Source organism: Perognathus longimembris, chromosome 4 (assembly GCF_023159225.1).
Source record: "Perognathus longimembris pacificus isolate PPM17 chromosome 4, ASM2315922v1, whole genome shotgun sequence".
NCBI classification, from domain to species: Eukaryota; Metazoa; Chordata; class Mammalia; order Rodentia; family Heteromyidae; genus Perognathus; species Perognathus longimembris.
This window is the reverse complement of record NC_063164.1, coordinates 84,716,263-84,736,613: the sequence shown is the minus strand read 5'-3', so window position 1 is coordinate 84,736,613 and position 20,351 is coordinate 84,716,263. Positions and strand designations below refer to the sequence as shown.

At 45.6% G+C, this 20,351-nt stretch overlaps 2 protein-coding genes across 6 annotated transcripts in view; one reads left to right on the top strand and one right to left on the bottom strand.

The window, feature by feature from the left end:
• Positions 1-7,176, top strand: part of Mgat5 (alpha-1,6-mannosylglycoprotein 6-beta-N-acetylglucosaminyltransferase) — a 365,603-nt gene extending 358,427 nt beyond the window's left edge. For all 5 annotated transcript variants that reach the window (XM_048345586.1, XM_048345584.1, XM_048345587.1 and 2 more), the window contains one exon: positions 1,696-7,176. In XM_048345586.1, the coding sequence (XP_048201543.1) occupies positions 1,696-1,894 (199 nt within the window). In that variant the 3' untranslated portion in view covers positions 1,895-7,176. The remainder of the gene's footprint in view (positions 1-1,695) is intronic.
• Positions 7,177-8,214: 1,038 nt separating this feature from the next.
• The window catches only part of Tmem163 (transmembrane protein 163), a 222,799-nt gene continuing 210,662 nt past the window's right edge, over positions 8,215-20,351 (bottom strand). The window contains exons 6-8 of the mRNA XM_048345598.1: positions 17,699-17,810; positions 10,430-10,571; positions 8,215-9,220 (exon numbers count right to left, since the gene is read on the bottom strand). Of these exons, the coding sequence (XP_048201555.1) occupies positions 9,160-9,220; positions 10,430-10,571; positions 17,699-17,810 (315 nt within the window). The 3' untranslated portion in view covers positions 8,215-9,159. The remainder of the gene's footprint in view (positions 9,221-10,429; positions 10,572-17,698; positions 17,811-20,351) is intronic.

Here is a 20,351-nt window from a genome sequence, read left to right as displayed (position 1 = left end):
AAGCACTAACTTAATTCCTTGCAGTTGAGGTTTATTGATCCCCATCTTAGAGAACAAAACACTGATGCACAGAGGCTGTCAGCTGTCCAAGGGTCACATGGATGCTCAGAGACAATGCCAGGATTCAAGCCCAGATCTGCGTGGCATAGCACACCTTGTTCCCCAAATTCAAGTGCAGCACTCTGTACTGGATTCTCATGCAGGACACTGAGTGGGGCCTCCTTGTTCAGGGAGGGAGATGGCTGGTTGGTAGGAGGATCCAGTGTGCCCAGGTGAGAAGGAAAGGGGTTCAGTCCTCTGAGATACGCATTCTATTGGCTCATTGGGAACACAATATCTGAGTGGAATTAGTTCTCCAAGTAGTGGCTCCTAGACTGAAGAAGCAAAGCTATTTGTAGCTCACAGACTGCTCTGCCATGGGGCACTGGAATAGGGCCTGCTTCACCTTTTTGTGGTCCTGAGACCTCAGCTCTCTCATCTCCAACTAGGGTTACAAGAAGCCATGAGTATTATAGCAAAGCCCTAGGAATCGAGGTCAATGATAGCATACCAGACAGCTTTCCAGGGGAGAGTAACGCCAAGTAACAGGAATCTTTCCCAAGTTTTTTGTGGGTGCATACGTGCCTGTACTGAGACTTGAACATAGGATCTTAATTTACACTCTCCATTGGCTTTTTTGCTCAAGTCTGGTGCTGTTACTTGAGCCACACTTCTACTTCTGTTCTTTTGCTGATTAGAGACAAGAATGTCACAGACTTTTGTGCATGGATTGGCTTCAAATCACATCCTCAGATCTCAGCCTCCTGAGTAGCAAGGATTACAGGCATGAGCCACCAGCATCCAGTTCTTTTTAAGCCTTTAGTTTAAAAGGCAGGGCTTTGCCTCCCTTTTGCTCCTCGGAAGCTAGCACTTTAGTGAGTGGCCACCTTGGCCTTTTCTTATTGTTTTGTTCAAGACCAGGAGTCACACCCAATACTTGATGCTTTCACTCCTTGGCTGGTGCTCTAACATCTGAGCCATGCTTCCAATCCCAGCAACCTTGGCTCTCAACACTCAGTTGATTAGTTTCTCTGTAGCATGCCGTGTAATCATCCTGTAAAACCTTCCCTGCTCTGACACAGTTCTTACACTGGGATACTTTTCCAATGACTAAGAGCACAGAAGGGCCGTGGTTTGTGTGGTCATTTCCCACTTGGTGAGTAAGCAAGTTATTTCCGGTTTTTCTTTTTTTTTTTGCCAGTCCTGGGCCTTGGACTCAGGGCCTGAGCACTGTCCCTGGCTTCTTCCCGCTCAAGGCTAGCACTCTGCCACTTGAGCCACAGCGCCGCTTCTGGCCGTTTTCTGTATATGTGGTGCTGAGGAATCGAACTTAGGGCCTCGTGTATCCGAGGCTGGCACTCTTGCCGCTAGGCTATATCCCCAGCCCCCGATTTTTTTTTTTCCGGTTTTTCTTAATAGGCAGTTTTTCCCCTATGTAGCTGAGCCCCAAAGACACTCTTCCACCCTCATGTATGCCTTTTACAGCTGAGATTCATAAGACAGAGAACTGTGGGATCAGAGGGTATACATCATTCCATATTTAAAATAGGAAAAGTGAATGTGCTTCCCACATCTCAGGTGTACCAGTGGACACATGACCAGGACAGGTTCTGTCCCCTGAATCTCTAACCCCTGTGACTTTCTTTCCTACCCCAGGTATGAGGTGATCTGCCAAAGCTCAGAGTTAGCCAAGGACATCCTGGTACCCTCCTTCGACCCCAAGAAGAAACACTGTGTGTTCCAGTCAGACCTCTTGCTCTTCAGCTGTGCAGGCGCCCACCCTAAGCACCAGCGGATCTGCCCCTGCCGGGACTTCATCAAGGGCCAAGTGGCCCTCTGTAAAGACTGCCTATAGCAGCTACCTGATGGATGCCACATGCGTTCTGCTAGGGAAGTCAAAGATGGTGGCTCTGTTGTTCAGGGCCAGGGTCAGAAGTCATTCAGGGATTCTGGCCAGAGCCTGAAAAAAACTCTGATCCAAGGTATGGATTGGGTACTGCTCCCACTGTGGTCAGCATATCCCAGTTTTCACCAGAACAAAATGAGAGCAGGCCAGGATATATTTTCTATGTTGTGAGGAGCCACTGTAGGGGATTTGTCCCTGCAACTGCTCCAGGGTAAAAAAAAGAAAACAAGAAAAAAATAGTCTCAAGATTCATTTAAATTTAAAACAAAACAAGAGGAGGAATTGAGCTCATTGGAAAGAACTTTGAATGGAAACATTCCTAAACCCATTAACTTATTTATTTGGGAGGGGGGAGGTTGGGAGGGCAATAAGGGAGGGGGAAAGGGATTGATCTCAGTCTCTTCTATTTCCCACTGATAATCATCCACTTTCACTATACTATTACTCTGTCTGCTTGGGGTGGGGCTGTGTGTGGTACTCAAGGCCAGCTGTGAGGACCTAGCTTCTAGAAGCAGGTGGCAGCAGAGCAAAGGAAAATCTTGCTTTAGAAGCACAGCCAAACAATCCAGGACATTTTCATCGTTTGTGGAGCCTGTGCATGTTTGGCAGTGGCAGCTAAAGGACCAGGAACTCTGTGGCTGGGGTGAGGGGAGGGACACACTGTGATTGTCCAGAGCCCCCAGCCAGGGCTGTTTGGAAGTCAGGAGGGGACTCCTTCCCTTTCCTTTTCATTCCCTTCCTACTCACCCTCACACCTTAGCTCCATTTTCTTACAATATTTCTAGGAAAGAAATGCAAGACTGGAGTTTTTGTTTGCTAGTCTATGACAAATTCACCCTCCTTCACTTTAGGACTTTGTAATGAGGACCTTTGAACCTGGAGGGCAGCTGTCTAGCCCCCAGAGAGGTGAGCCTGGGACAGGAATGAAAACAATCCTTAAGGGTTCGTAGCATAACTAGAGCTGGGCTCTAGGTGAGTTTGTGTCCCCTCTGATGTCTGACAGAACTGAAGTCTAGTGAATGGGACTCACAGTGACCTTAATATTCACTGAGAGACCACCAGCAGCCCAATGTGAATGCTTTGTGTTGTTCTGACCACTCCCTAAGGTGTGGTGAGTCTATACGGCTTTTACTTCAGACACTATTGCTAGGGTTAGGGACAGCAGGTTGGCCCCACCTTCCACATCCCCAGCCTGTCCACTCTTGCTGAAACCTTGCTTTTGTCCCATGTGTGTGAGCTGCCCAAAGCCCTAAAGTTCCATGGCAGCCAGAGTGAGCCCTCTTCTACCTCTTGCTATGAGCTCTCAGCATCTTCACCCAGTCCTGGCTGGCCAGATGGAATACTTTGGGCTTCACTGCATGCATGCAAACTTGGGGTTTCCAGGATCCTGCCTGCTGGGGATAGTGGGGAGCCAGCTGAGGCCTTTTCCAGGAAGAGCCTTTAAATTTGGGAAGTGAGATCTGCCTGCTTCTTGATTTCTACCCTGGGGCCTAAATAGTAGCAACAACACAGCCAGCCGTTTTCTGCTGAGGCTCTCAGATTGCTGCTCAATGGGTCTGAATTGTATTTCCAGTCCTAGAGAATAAGGAGGAGCAGCTGGGGCTCTCCACCCACTCAGGGAAAGTACTGAGGAGAGAGGCCTCTGCCTGGGCCCAGTTACAAGGGCCAGTAAAAATCCAGTTACTGGTGATGGAGTATCAATCACTGGTGATAGGGAGTATGTGCACCTTTCTTTGTTTTGCTAGGGCAGTTTCCTACAGTAGGAGGGGAGAGAAGTAGCTTTCTTCCTGTGAGGAAGGACATTTTCCCAGTGTCTAGGCCTCTTGGCTGCCCCCCAGGGAGTTTGCCTGAGTTCCCAGATTCTTAGAACAGGTCTGCCCTCTCCTGGGCTCTTCTGGAAGCTCCACAAGCTGAAGGTGACAGTGTATGCATTCTACCAGCAGGAGGCACCTCCAAGCCTAGAGATTTCCCAGCAAGCTAAGTTAACAGATTTTCAAAACCACAGGAATTCAGAAAGCAAGAAAATGAGAAAGTCACATTATTCTTCCCTTCAGAAGCTGCAGGAATCATTTGCTGACTGTCCCTGAGCCCAAGGTCTCTCCACCTTCCCATCCCTTCCATTCCTCTTAAGATCTTCTAGGCCAGATACTGCAAAAGAGCACTTTCTTCTATTTAAAAATTCCTCTTTTCCAGCTCCATTATGAGCTAGATGGAAGCCCATTTCCACTGGAGGAAGCAGGGGCTGCCTCTCTTGGGGGCAAACAAACCACACTCCACTTGCCCTGAGCCTTATCAATAGGTGAGCCCCATGTACACTGGCTCCCAGGTATGGTCAGTGACCCACCAGGGAAAAGTGAGGAGGAAGCTTCAACCTGCCTGCCATGTGTGTAGAGAAACAAATAGTGTGGGCCTGGGAGCCTGCCACAGTTTTACCATTATTGATCTTTAAATCTAAACTCCTATGTAAATTGATAACAATTCCACAGGGAGAGAAATCCAAAATCAGGATTAATGTTTTCCTGTGCTATATAATAATGTCTTGCCTAGTCTTTCAGATTATTTTCCCCTTTGTGATCTTAAGCTTTTTTAAAAAATTGAGGGGAAAATGTATATCTAATTTATGAATAAAAAGCTTTCCTTTGTAAGGTCAGAATTTTGCAGAGCAAAAACTCCTGAAAGGAAAAATACAGACTTCTCTGAATGTCAGTAAACACCTCATTTCATGGATGCAAGTTGGTTTGCACATGTGCAAATAGAGACACCTTTTGCATTTTTGCTTGGATTAGGTTTTGGTTACTGCTTGTGATAATTTTCTTGTTGTTGCTTATTTGCTTGTTGGCTGCGTGTTTGGAAATATTAGCAACTACTTCTTGGGTGATAGTTGTTTTCCTGATGTGCCTTTTCATTTTCTTTTGGGGTTAGTTTTGAAACTGTGGGTGCTGTTGAAGGCTGACACCAGAACACTCCAATGTGGAGGCAGGACAGGCTTCTTGGTGACTGCAGACATTCAGGCAGGGCATGAGAAATGTTCCCCAACCTACAGCCTGTGTGCTCACATTCACCCCTAGAAGGTGAAAGAAAAGCTCTAACTTCCTCTGGACTCGGCCAGGCTTTGGGTCTGTCTGTCTTGACCTTGCTGAGGTGTACCCAAGGAAGAAGCCCACCCCTAGTTGACAATGGTCCTGAGCTCTTTAGTAACAGTAGCCCAACTGATTAGCAGCATAAAGGGGAGAAAATGTAGAGCCCCTTTCTGTTCCTTAGTGAATGAATGTAGAGTCCCATACAACTCACTGGTCATACTGTCTTCTGGGTGGTAGAGGAGAATGAAATTGTTTAAAGGTGGGTGGGAGATCTTTAGACCCAACCAAGGTGGTTAGCCTAGATTGTATAATTATATACACTGCCACCCTCTCCCACGCCCCCCAAATTCTTGATTTATAAAGAAAAAAGTCTACTTTGTTAACGACAGGCTCTGTTTTATGTTACTATCCTAAGCCTGGATTGTTTTTATTTATTTAAAAATAGTTTAATTTCTCTATTGGCTTTATTTCTTATCTCACCCATCCGTCTAAGGATGCAGGATATCTGCATGTGACTAGACGGGTGGACATAAATGTTCATGCTCCTCCAGGAAGCTGGCAGTTCTGGAAAGCTGAGGGGGGGAAGTTCCTTTCAGTCTTAGCTTCAACAAAAAGTGGGAAGCCAAGTCTTTATGTATAGTAAAAGACCAAATTAGATGTATAGTCTTGGATGCAGGAAAAAAAAAAAAAAGGTTCCCTAGATTGCCTAGCACTTAGGATTTTGTGAGGATTGTGTTTAGCACAGTACCTGGCACATAGTAATCCCTAGTAAATGTTAAATATTGTTACTATTAGCATTTCATAAAATTTGAGAAAGAAATGAGCTCATTCCCTGTTGACTCAAAAGTGATTCCTAAATGAAAATAATATTCAAAGTTCATTGAATGTCGTAGGAATTACTGGTTTCAAGTGTCCAAGTTCTACCCTACCCTGCTAGTTGAAATTTTAATGTATTTCTGAATGCAATGAATGGTTTGAAAATATGCCAGACTTCAGCCTCCATTGAAACAAGGCTGCAAGAATTTACTGAAGTTTGAAAGAGTAGAAGTGACCTTTGGCCACATATGGCTATCTTCTGGAACATTCCAGGGATTTCTTTGAGGAACTTTTTGAGCTAGAAAAGTTCTTGGGCAGAGTACACCCCTTAAGTTAATGTTCATCCTATTTCTCTGTAATGCAATAATGGAGACTTCTGTTTAAGGGGAATGAAATGATCAATTGAAGGAATACATTCCCCCAGGAAATCCCTTTGCTGCCCCCTGCTGGCCAGGGAGGCCTCTAACAGGCTGGTTACCTCATGTTTCCTTTAAATCCAAGTTGAATTGTACTAGTACTGGACATGATTCACCCCAGAGGGGGCAGCTGAAGTCCTGGGGGAGGGATCTGAGCCTCTTTCAGAAGAGCTCCCAGAGGCAGCTCATAGTTGAATAGTGTTTTCCAAAGTGATTGAAATGCCAGTTTGCTCTCTATTTTGTTGTGGATTTAGCTTCTTGCTTCCCTGATAGATTTAAAGTTTTTATCTCCAAACCTTGGTCCACACAACTCTGGGTAGATTTTGATCATAGAATAAGGGGAAATGTCTAGAGTTCAGTGTGGTGTTTTTTTTTTTCAAATTCCTTTGGCTTCTCTGCAGTTGATTAGCACTCTTATCGCTTTATGGATATAACTGTTGACGTTTACCTTCTTCAGAGCCTCCCTCTGTCCCAGATTTTGTGGCACCTTGTTCCTTACCCTGCCCTGAAGTAGGGATGGTGGGCAAGCAGAGAGCATACTGGTGCTGCAGGTCAGAATGCGTACTGGGATCCCAGCACAGTCTGCCAAAGCTGAGATGGTACAAAGGTGAGTGGCACTTTGCTCACTGTCCTGCCTAAGTATTAAGACACTCGAGTAACAATTGATGCCAAAGGAGATGATGTCCCTTCTGCTGTCACAACCTTGGTGGTGTTAAGCTAATGAGTGTTTGTGTCTGTGTCTTCGGATTCTGGTCCAGCTGTTTTCTGTTGTACTTTGGGGGTTTGGTAGCTGGAGTCCGCAAATAAGATATCACTATCCAAATGTACTGTACTGGCACAGGGAGCACAGGCTTTGTTTTCCACTGTCGTAGAGAAAACTAGGGAGAACTTTATTTTTCAATAAACTTTTCTTGTGTGAGCAGTGGAAGTGTTTTTTGGGGGAAGGGAGCTGGATGAGGACAATCTGGGCTGCTGCCCAGCTGTGTCTTGCATTTACAAGCACTTGGGAAAGCTGGTGGGAAGCTGTGTTGAAGGAGAAGATGAAGAGTTTTACTACTAGGTATTCATTCTCTCCAACCTGTGTGCACCTTGAAAGGAGCAAAACTAGAAAGTGAGCTGATAGCCTTTTCTGATATAGCTGTTACTGCCCAGGCATTTGAAACTCAGAACCCAGTTCCTTCAGAAATAAGCAGTGTTAGAGGCAAGGGATGAGTGGGCTATGAGCACTTGGTTGGGTAGATGCTCTAGAATTGAGGCAGGCCACCCCTAGGCCACAATGAGGGGTTCAACCCCCATGAACATGGCTCTTCTGACCTTGTTAGATCCTCCTGAGAAGTATCTGAAAATGGATGCCATGGAGCTGACATTGAGGATTTGGTGGCATAGTGCCTCAGAAATATCCTAAGAAAATGTCAAGGTCTTCTGTGCCAGGGATTCTCTTCCTGGAGCATATATTAAATTCAGCGAGAAATCTTGCAGTAAAGAAACCTGGCGAATCCTGCATTTTCCAGACTTGCTCTAACATTTGGCCCTTTGTGTGTGTGGCATATTAACATCTCATAGAAGGCTCCTCAGAGATTCTGTTGGAGTCACACTAAAAGGAGCACATTTGATTGAGGTTTTGGTGCACCTCCTGTGACTACAACCCATCCCTCACAAGAGGCCAGGTGTAAAAATTTCCATTTGTGGCACCACATTGGCTTTTGGAACAGTTTGGATTTCCAATTGCTAGATCAAGGTTATTCGACCTGTACCTTTCTGAAGCAGCACTACATGAGATGGCACCTGGTGATTAGTTGCCAGTGACTCCCCGTGAATGTGCAACCAGATGTGGTAGAACTGCCATGGAGCCCAAGATCTCTGCTGTCATTCCCGCTAGGCACAAGGAAGAACCTGCCCACGATGAGTACGTCACACAAGGACAGCTCTCAAACATTCCCTCCCGGTACAGGTACCATACAAAACAGGTAAAGGTGTTTATTGGTCAGCTGCTGCTGCTGCCTGGGTAGACAGTACTGTGAGAGGTACAGAACATTGTGGGGTGGGAGACAGGTCTATGACATCAATACTTAGCATCACATACACTGAAAAAGTCTTGTTTCTTACAGATGAGTAAACCATCTCACAGACTGTAATATACCATTACCACTTAACACAGCATATAGATATATGCATATATGGATAATTATATCATTATGTATTACAAATAAACTCACATCTCTCAAAAAATGGATCCTGGTTTTTACATGGATGTGCAGGTTCTGAATGTGTGAGAAAGGGCCATGTGCTGCTTTAGCTTGTCCATGCAAAGCTCATACATATATCACTACATACTTTTGTTTAAAAAATAGAATGGTTTCCTTTTGGACAAATCTGTTTCGATTTTAGCATTATTAGTAAAACAGTATGAAACTAATGTAATACATTGATAGAAATTAGGAAGTGATATACTGATGGTTCTGGGGAGGAAAGGGGGTGCAGGACACACTCTCCCCTAAAAACTGCCAGAAGAGACCTTGGAACTCGGAGGTGGACCTGGCCAGTTGCTGTTTCCGGCTTGGAGCACCACAGAAGGGCTTTCTGCCAAGCAGAGATTCTTACCCTACCCTTGAGAACTGTTCTATTGTGGAAAATAGAAAATGTCAGCTCCCACCCAAGATGGGGAAGCAAATCCCCTCCACTGGGTAAGGTCTTACTGTGTTTGACAAGGACAACAGTGAGGATATAGGGAAGATCTGCCCACTGGGCAGACCTCATCCTTTCACGAAAAGCTGTATGAAAGAAAACTTCCAAGAAAGAAACAGGATGTTCAGTGAAATATTGGCACCATCTGCCGACATGGAAACTCGGTATCACCTCGACGATCTTCAGGAGCCACCTGCACCCGCCCCTCCAACCTCCTTCACTCAAACATCTCGTAGTGACGCGTCTGCCGGACCCTCGGCACCATGTCAATGAGGAGTCTGCAAAGAGGAAAATGGACATGGTCACTTGGCACAGACCTCACAAGCCCTAGGCCTGGAGGAAGCTCAGAGGGAATAGTGTTTCCGAAGACAATCACATACCATAAGGTTCACCCTTGAAGACGGTGCAGTTCATTAGTACACTCACGAATATGTGTGATCGTCCCTATTAATTCCAGAACCGTTTTTGATCCCCCCCAAAAACTATGCCCATTAGCAGGGCATAAGAAAATTATGCCCTTAGCAATCAATTTCTCTCATCTCTATAGATTTGTTTTGGGAATTTTATATAAAATGAAGTGTGTGGCCTTTTGTGTCTAGGGTCTTGTACTTGGCATAATGTTAGAGTAAGTTCATCTACATTGTAGTGTGGATTTCATTTTTAATAGCTAGTAGTCCACTGCATGGCCATACCACATTTAGCCATCAGTTAATGGATAGTGTTGCTGTGAGCATTCCTATGCAAGTTTTGGCATGGTGTTTCCATTCTTCTGGAGTAGTATAGAGCACTATTGCTGGGCCAAATGGTAACTCCTTATTTAACATTTTTAGGAAATGTCAAGTTCTTTTTCAAAGCAACACCACCATGTGCATTCCCAACAGGTATGGATGAGTATCCCTTTGCATCCCTACCCACACTCCTAACCATCTCTGGTTCTGAGTCTAGTCCCTGTCTATTGGGAATCAGAAAGCAACTTAACATTTAAGAGCTCAGCTAGTGTCTTGCAGAAATGATTCTTTCAAAGGCTTACTCCAGCCTGGACACTAGATCCAGAGCCAGCATGCCTGTAGCTCTTTTTCAGTGAAAGCACTGGATATGCCTTAGCTTGGCTCTTCTGTCTAATCCCTTTGGCCAAAAAAAAAAAAAAAATCTCTAAAGCTTGGGCCTAGCCTCTGGCCAGTGGTTGCTACTAGCTCTCCAACTCACCCTAGCATTACCTACATGTAGTAGGTGACAGGCAAGACTTAACAGGTGAGAAAAACACTCAAGGGGCATCATGGAGACCCCCATTACAGAGAAGGTTAGGAGGGCACATCTAAAGACATTATAGTAAAAAGGAAGTCTCACCAATTACAAAGAAGCCTGCAGCCACAGAGGCTGCAGGTTTCCCGCTATCAAGGCTCTGGGTACAAGCTATGACTCCCAAGATCCTGTCATTTCCTGTATGAAGAAGGGGGTGGAGTAGCAAAGAAGAAATCAGAACATACTTGACCCCATAGGCAAAGATGGTGAGTCCGATCAGCACACCTATGCTGCCATCCAGGTACCAGACAGCTGCATTGTGCTTGAATACTTCAGCACTCAGAAGAATGGAGAAGCCCATCACACCACCCACGAGGGAGTTAAACCCTGCAGAAGAAGCAGAGAGATGGTATATGACAATGCCCAGTGATCCTAGCTATTCAAATGTTAGCAGAAGTTTCCCAGATGTTCTCTTATGGGTAACAGCCACCACCTGGGTGTCTGTGGCTCATCAAATCTTATGTCACCAACCACCAGGGATTTCCCTGAATGGACATGTTACCCACACTGTCAGTCTCTGCTCTCTGTTTTCTAAGCACTTACAATCCCATCACAGAGCACATGTGGGGTTCACTGTAGGTCACACACACACACACGCACCATTAGAACAAAAACTTTGAGTAGGAGTTTGGTTTCTGGTTGAAAGCCAGAGCCCAGGACAGCACCTGGTTCACAGTAGTGACTCAAACCTGTTCAGTGTCCACTGGGCCATGCTTTGATCTGGCCAGATTATCAATGTTTAACCAATAAAAGCTAAGCAGTGGGAAGGAAATAAACCAGTTATTCCTCTTGAGCAGGGCCTGAGTTCATTCCCTCTTAACTCTCCTTTAACCTCAGGTCAGACCATTTCCCTCCCTCTCCAGAAGGAGCAATGTGATGCTCTGAATTAGCTACCTGGCTAGACATGGGAGGAAAAACAACCAGCAGTACTGGACACAGGTGGCTTATACCTATAACCCTAGCTACTTAGAGGCTGAGATCAAGGTTTGAAACCAGCCTGAACAGACAAATCTGGAGATTCATCTCCCATAACTAGCTGATAGCCCCAGTACACATATACACAGTGATCACTATCTCCCCTTGTGACACATCCTATGGTCCCCACAATTTACACATCACATTTCTGTTTTACCCGTTTTCTCAAAGGCCTCAAGGCTAGCTGAGGATGCTTGTGGGTATTGTTGTGCCACAGGCTCCTCACCTGCTTCCATATCTCAGGGCTCTGGGGGGAGCTCAGGTCCATACAGGGCCAAGCCCCTCCTAGCACCAGGCCTGGTATCATTCCTCAACGAGAACACTATCCTGAGGCCTTCAAGGGCACCTCCAGGCCTGTGACCCTGGGATGGACACGTCCCACCATACCTCCCCCCTCTTCTGATTTGCAATTGATTTAGTCATGTTCTCAGAGGACAAGAATTCTTGTTCTCCCAAATAACACCACTCACCTGTAACAGCAGCTTCTCTAGCCCTCCTTGTCCTAATGTAAGGCAAATCTTACACACCTGGATCTTTCCCAATGGGATGTACCCCACCTTATCATCCCCATTCACACCCATCCTTGACCCAGGTGCCACTGTTCCCCATAAAATTGCCAGAGAGAAGTCTTCAGTGCTTCCACCCCTTCCACTCAGGCTGCCTTTTCCCCCACAAGACCCTTCTCAAGGTCATCTGTGACATGTGGCCTCATGGAGGTGACTTTCTCTTTCTGGAAAGTTCTTCAGCAATTCTTTACTGGCTTTTCTGCACATCCCCATCCTGGTGGCTATAGCTGCATTATCTGTATTCTTCCATCCCAGAAGGCATTTCTCAAACATCTGTCTTTGGCCTTTACCTTTCTCCTCTGACTCACTCAAAATGTGCACAACACAGAAATCAGTTCCTACAACTGAACATCTCACCATCCAGCAGCCATCTTAGTACTTGTTACCATGTGCTCAGTTGCCAAGGCCAAAAATCTAGAAGCCCTAGGTAGGCTTTTAGATGTCTTAGGACTTGACTCAAAGTCTAGGGAATTCTGAAGAGCTGATACCTCTATCCTTCCTCCAACTTCCCAGCCCTATCCAAGCCGCCATTCAACTCCCCTGGACTCCTGTACCAGCCCCTTCACCTTTCACTTCTGTCCACCACTCCTCAAACCCACATTCCATCTCCCACAGCAGCCAGAGTGCCAGGCTGACCCTCTCTTAAGTAGACAACTGCCCAAAGCCACCAGCGTTCATGAAAACTCTTCCATCATGACTCTTATACCACATCCTTCCCCTACCACATTCCAGCCACTCAACCACTACACTGTTATCCCACAGGGGCACTTAAACTTACTCTTACTCCAGGGTCTTTGCAGGCTTTCTGCCTATACCTAGCCCAACAAGCTCAGCCCCCTAGCACCCCTCAAGCACCTCCTCTCTACCCATGGCCCCCTACTTACCTCTCAGGCCTCAGGGAGACTCTGCTTCTCTCCATGGAGCCTATGAGCTCTCCACGTAACAAGCTACCTTCGCTGTTTGTGTTTGATCATTTCTTTCCCACAGACAGGAACTTGGTCCTTTTCCTTGCTGTATTTCACATCACAGAAGAGGGCCTGACATTTACCATAGGCTCAGATGGACCCTACATTAATTATTGAATTACCAGATGGAGAGGACGGAAAGGTGTGTGTCATGGCCCTGACGTCTAGCAAGTCTTGCCTGAACCAGCAGCCTTGATCTATTTCCAGTGGTATTTAGAAGATATGAGAGCCTGCAGTTCCCCAGCCAGCCACTAGATGTCAACTCTGCTCCACCAAACAAGCACTGGCCTTCTGGCACCAAAGATCCCAGAACAGGTGTTCCCTCTATTATTCACAGCTCCTCCCTAGGATTTGAGGCAACCTCACCTCCCTCACCTAAATCTTCTAGAAGAGGGTTACTTGGCTCACCTTGTGAGATGATAAAACCTGACCTCTTAGAAGCCTGCATGAGAATGCTAGAACACACCAGGGCTGGGGCCAGGTCTTCTCTGCTGCTGCTTCCCTCAGAGCTTCATAGCCTTCCTGGCCAGAGTCATCCCACAGGCAGGAAGAGCCTAAATCCCAGCCCAGGGCACCATCCCAGCCCCATCACCAGACTCGGATGGTCACCCAGTGTAGCTGGACCTTGAGCCTTAGTTATATTGCACAAAGCTATTTTACTTTGAATAGTACAAAGCTTGCATATCTTCCTGGTCCTGAGCATGTGCGTGTTAACAATGTCAAAATACCACAACTGGGCAGCATAAAGCAAGTCTTGAAGGTGGTCCTTGCCTCTGTCATCCATCTACCTGCTGCTGTTCCTGGCTGCAGAGGCACAGTTGTAACAAACCGGCTCCACATAGCTGCACCTTAGGACTTGCCACCCACCAGGTGCCCCTCAAGTCTCACCCTTCCATCTTCAGGAGAAACAACTGCTTAACTTGCTTCCTCTCTTCTCATAGAAACTGCCTGGCTTGTGGGGTTCATGGAATGTCATAAGCTGTGCATTCCAGAGCTGTCCCCTCTGAGAACCCCCAACATTGATAAGTAGGGCTCCCCTAACCTCCAATCAGCCTTTCTTCCAAAGGGAAGGAAGATCAAAAAGGAAGTAATTAAGAGATTACTAACCAATGAATGAAGCCAGACAATACAATTAGCAGGAGGCTGTAATTAGTTTTCTATTTTTCCTAAGACACGCCCACTCCTAGAAGAGGGCCCTACTGGGTAACACACTGAAAAGGTGGGGCTGCTGCCTCTATGAAACAGTGCTCTACCTCCCTCTCACCTCAAATCCTGGGTCCATCTGTCCCTCTCCCACCACTTCCCCCACCCCTCCCATCATGGGGTAGACTGCCCCATTGTACTGCCCCAATTTCAAGTGAACTCTCCCTGCTTCCATTCTTGTTCTACTGTTTCCTACCACAGATACTCAGAGAACTGTAAATATTTGGCAAAATATCTACACTCCTGACCCTGCAGGCCTTGCCTGTGAGATCAGTCCCTGCCCACTGCCCCACTTGAGCCGCAGGACGAACCCTGCCTAAACAAGAGCTCATTTCTGCTTTCCTCTGTTTGGGGGATGATTTTCACTTCAACCACCCACTCTCCTTTGTAACTTTCCCTCCTCTGGTTCAAGTGTATGACAAATAGTTTGCTTGTGGATAGTTGTATGAATGAATAGAAAAGCAAAGAGTTAGCTCATTAGAGACTCATACTTAGCATCAATTTCTCCCTCCCCCGTCACACACCTATATAATACAAAAATGGAAAATTGGCACAGTGAAGTCTAAGTGAATATGTGAGTTTGGAAAAGCCATCATGTCAAGGAAAAGCCACCAGCCCAGACAGAAGGCCCATGGCTCCAAAGAGATGAGGCCATGGTCATTGAAGCTGTGGAGAATGGCTGGATGTCTTGGCCCACGCTCATGCTTCTGGAAAGCACTCCTTCCTCCCTGATGCGAGCTGAACATACATGGACACCTGGCCTCTGCAAGCCAGCAGGTCCTGGAACTGGCTACAGAGCTGCTCACCCAGTGCTCGCTCACTCTGGCAGCTCAGAACAGGCTGCCTATGCTGACACCCCAGGCACACCTACCCTGCTGCCCCTTATGTTTCAGGGAACATGACATGGGGAACTCATGACTTAGCCAGGCCAATGTCTTGTTCTTCCCCAATAGCTGGGCCAGTTGAGTCCCTCAGCGAGGTGGATAGGGATCTCACTGGTGACTGGAAAATCCAGACCCATGGATCTGTCCATGCCTGCTCATCCTTGAAGTTTACATCCCAAACACCAAACACCAGATCACAAAAATCATAATAGGTAGACATCTCAACCCAAACTGAAGGTCAGCTCCACATAGGAAAGGGAGCCCAGCCCAGGTCTGTGGAACTCTATTAGTGCCAACTTGATATACACCTCTAATTCTACCGTGCCTTTGGGGCAACAGCAAGCCAGAAGGCTAAGCCAGGCTGTGGTTGGCCTTCAATTTTCCGTATCCATATCAGGAGAATGAACCACTGGTTCTCTAGCTCACCTCTGGTAGGAAGAATAACTCATCTATCCCTAAATTGCAATCCCTTTTGGAGACCAGGGAAGGCTGCCTCTCAGCAGCAGGGCAGATACTGAAAGGAGATGATTCTGCTGGAGGAACTCTTCAAACCCTGCTGACCTGTTGTTCTTAAGCACCAGCCCAACAGTACCCACCCCAGAACCTGATGTCAATAGGATCCCCACATCCCTCAGGCCGTGTCAGGAAGGCTGTGTCAAGAGCTTGCCACAGTGCTGGAGGAGCCCTGGGATGGCAGCCTGCTGCACACAGAGGGGCCTTAATGCTGCTTAAAAGCAGAGAAGGGTACAGGAAAGCCCAGTCTGAGGAGAAGGTTCTTTCATTCCATCCACAGTCCTTGCTGCTTTAAAAGCTTTGGTTTCAAGTGAGCCAAAGGCTTCCTCAGCCCAATCCGTGTGACAAGGGCAGATGGAACTGCAGGCCGGGCAACAAGTGGCCCCTTGAAAACTGATTCCAACAGCTGCTTGTCCAACAGTACTCAAGAGTGCTGGGCACAGCGGGGTCCATTGTCCTTTGGGTGACACTGTACATGCACCCTTAGAGTGACTATAGAGGCATCACCAAACATCAGTGCCTACCACATGGACTGAAGCACTGCTATGAAATGCCCATTCCTGGGCCCCCACTTGAGCCCTCAGAATCTCCAAGGGTGAATGAAGCCCAGGTCCACAAACACCCGCCAAGCACTTTTAATGCTACCAGACTGGGAGTGGCCACTGCCTAGGGCCTGGGACCCCAGGTTTTGTATTGAGGATGTCAGATTATGGAACCCTTCAGGTCTGTTCAAAGAAAGTCCCACCAGCATCCACTGGCCCAGGTGATGCTCTCCCCATGCAGGTCACCTTTTGCCTTCTGAAGCAGCAGTGCTGCAGGGGTAAGGGAGAGGAGGCAATGGGGGGGACACAGATGGGGTAGAGTCTTAGTCCTGAGCTCAGCCCCCACATGGATGCATCACCTGGGTTCTTTGTGCCACTCTGCAGTCCAGCTCCTCACACACCAAGGTATCAGAGTGGGGGAAGGATGAGAAGTTAGCCCATACTACATTCACCAAGCTCCATTATTTGGAATAGAGGGGCCTCTGCATGGCCATTCTCCAGTCCAAACTACAGCTACCAGCCACCCATCCCCTCTGCCTTCAGATGTTTCATATATGAAAGCTTGAGATTCAGGAGGGGAAATGTGTTCTATGAAAAAAAAAAAAGTGTTGAGCAATGGTGGCTCACATCTGTAATCTCAGCTACTCAGGAGGCTGAGATCTGAGGATCACAGGTCAAAGCCATACCAGGCAAGAAAAATTCCTAAGACTCATCTTTAGTTAAAAGCCAGGAGTGGAGCTGTGAGTCAAGGTCAAGTGATAGCATGTACACCTGTAGTGAAAAAAAAAAATTCCCAGGCTCTGAGTTCAAGAGCCCCATAACCAACATAATAAACAAACAAATAAATAAAATGAATAAACAAATAATCTAGGCATGCAATGCTAGTATTGGAAGGCTGAGGCAGAAGGAGCTTAAGTTTGAGGCCATCCTGAGCTACAAAACAAATGAACAAAAAAATCCAGCCATTTGTGCTCATCTTGTGCAATACACTCCAAACTTTTACTCTTGACTTCCCATGAATTTATTCCTAGAGTCTGCACACACTCAGAAATAAATAAAATTAAAACAGCAAAGCCGTTGGCTTCTCTTTGCCAAATGTCTAGTCTGGAGTCTGCACTTTTCCTGCATTCACACCTCCTATGTGGTCAGGCCAAAGGCCTATATAAGCACTTTTCTACTTGGTTTAAGCTTTGAACTGAGAACACATGGGGCTTCCCCAGAGCAGGCAGGCACTTGGCAATCTCACCTGATAATCTAACTCCGATGTGAACTGCTCACTAAGCAGATGGGAAAGGAAACATGGAGACTCAGAGGAAGCATTTGTAGAGTCCAGAAAAGGCACTTGCCTTTACTTGGAACAATCTGCATGAAATCTGAGATTCTGAGAAGCCCGTTGTACATCATTATAAAGAAGCTGGGACCCCTGAGCCTTCATTAGGGAGTCAGCATCAAAGAGGCAGCATCAAGAGCTTGTCCCACGTGTGTGTGTGTGTGTGTGTGTGTGTGTGTGTGTGTGTGTGTGTGTGTTTTGAGACTTAAACTCAGGACCTTTTACTTGGCTTTTTCTCTTAAGACTGGCTCTCTAACCACTTGAGGTAACACTCTCCTTTCAAAAAGGGGCTTCAAGAAGAGTTTATTAAACTCAGTGATATAATACCTGTATCTGTACCCTGAGATCATAAAACAGGCTAAACAGGTTGGGCTAGGTGAATTCTAAATTGTTGAGAGCACTACTGCAACACAAAGTAGCTGAAAGTGGCCCCAAAACTCAGCCCCAGAGGTCAGGCCCACACAGCCTATACTCACCATCTGTTATGAGTGCTCTGCTGGTCAGAACTTTCCCGAGCATAAACTTCAGAACCGCCAAGATACTGCACAGAATCCCACTTAAAATGGAGACACTGAACAGGAAGTCATCCTGGAAGAGAAATTTCAACAGTTTACCTCCTGCTAGAGCAGGTCATCTGTGAATCGTTTGCCTTAAAGGTCAGTCAGCTATACTTAATAACTAATCAGTCAAACATGCTGCCACCAGGTAGAGGTGTGCTGTCTGCTTTCATTTATCTGGGATTTAGAAAAGATGATCAAAAAGTATCAGATTTATATTTATTTATAAAACCACTATGTATTTTTCTCTCTCCTTGTAGGAAATTCACTTTCATGCCATTCTGCTAAAAAAAAAAAAAAAAGCAATCATTGATTAATAACAGAGTCGGTCTGAATAGTAAACCATGGTACCTAGTCGTTTCCCACAGATAAGCACTTAATTGAGAACTTTGGATCTATCACTAGACCAAGAACCATATCACACACACAGACAACGGAAGTAGCCACAGGGTCAGTTATGGCTGGAGCTACTTAAAATTCTATTTTCTCCCCCGAAGTCACACAAGTGAGATTTCAAATATAGCCTTTAAGGTGGGAAAAATTGCATCTAAAAATACAGTCTGCTATTGACGTGATCTTAACACTTCCTGTAGGTTGTTACCTTAGGTTTGTGAGCAAGTGAGTCACATCTGCAAGGCCAGCACCGCCATCTCCGACATCAGGCCCACTATACTCCCACACCTCACTCCCCTGGGACACAGACTCCAGCTTCTCCAGAATTAAAATGCACCCATCAGCAGAAATTCAAGATGGCATCATACATCCACAGAGGCAGGATCCTCCCTCAGCATCTTAATAAATTCACTGACATAGTGACAGGAGCTTGGAAGAAGGAGACTGCTTCCTTGGGCTTCAAACTGAACAGAATCATTTGAAGAATCACCTCAATGGAAACAGGATATCTGCATGGTGGCAAAGTATCTCCTGCCAAATACAGATCACTGGTGCTGGTAGTCTTAACAACATACATTCGCAAATTATTTACTATTTCTTTCTTCAGGATGTAGAGATCAATACTCTCCCTCTACTGCCTTTCCTTCAATATGGACTGGGTTCACTCAAAGCAAGCTAACAAATATAATAGGATGTGGAAAGGAGAAAAGAGCAACTTCATATACCACCTAGCCAAGTCATCAAGGCTAACATCACCTTTGTATTTTGATGTCAACGTTTGTCTACATGGTGTTCTACCCCAAAATCTATAGACTCCACTTAATCATGAACAAAGCATCAGACAAAACTGAACTGAGGGACATGCTACAAAATACCAGACTAAAATTCCTCCCAATGTCAAGGTCATGGAAGACAAAGAATAACCAAGAAACTGTCACAGACTGGAGGCTGGAGGAGAGGTGACAGCTAAATGCAATGTGGAATTCTGGGCCAGATCCAGGAATAGAAAAAGGCCATCGGTGGAAATGCTAAAGAAATCAAAACTGAGTCTATAGTTCTGTCCGTAAGCGCTGTGATCTCAGTGTAGATAAATGGGTATGGTTATAAAGATATTAATGTAGGGCAGGCTGATGAAAAGTATATGAAAATCAATGTATTAGCTTCATTACTCTCCTACAAATTTACAATTATTTTAAATTTATACTTTTTTTCAAATTATAAGAAAGGCTGGACATCACTTTGACAATAAATAATTAATTATTATTTTAAAAAACAAACCTAACAGTACAAACATGTTCATTGTAGCATTATTTACCATAGCTGAAATATGGAACCAAGCCACATGCCCCTCAGTAGATGAGTGGATCAAGAAAATGTGGTGCATATACACAGTGGAATTCTGTGCTTCAATCAGAAAGAATGACACTGCTGCATTCGGAATGAAATGGAAAAACTTGGAAAAAGTCATATTAATTGAGCCAGACTCAAAGAAACATAAGCTCCATGGTTTCCCTCATTTGTAATAATTAGTATGTGTCTGGGACAGTCCTAGCAGAGGATCACAATAGCTTAGTAGCTATGTACATATGATCATATAAGATAAGATAAGTGAAATGAACCCCAAGATATGGAAACAAGAGATTTTCTTTGTTGGTGATGTTTTTAATGTACTCAGTGAAGTTATTTCTTTTTTCTTTCATTTTTCCCCCTATAGTTTATACTCTGTTGTCACTGTATTTGATTTTGGTGCTATGGGTATTGTATATACATTGATCTGAATCTAGAGAAGAGAAGGAGAATGGCAAACTGGTGAGATAAAGGACAAAACATGAATCAATACAACAGCCATACTCACAAGACAATAAGTTGGAAATGAACAATACAACTTGAGGCAGGAGTGGGGCAAGTGGGTGAAAAATGAGGGAAGAGGTAAGAAGTTTGACAATAAATGTACTCACTACCTATATGTGTAACTGTAACCCCTCTGTACATCACCTTGACAATAACATTAAATTTAAAAGAAGGGGCTGGGGATCTGGCTCAGCAGAAGAGCGACTGCCGAGTGAGCGCAAGGCCCCTAGTTCGTTCCTTAGCTCTGGGGAAAAAAAATTAAAAGAAAGAAAGGCTGGTCCAAACCAGATTTCTTGGCAAATGCTGAGTTCTTCTAAGTAATTCAGTA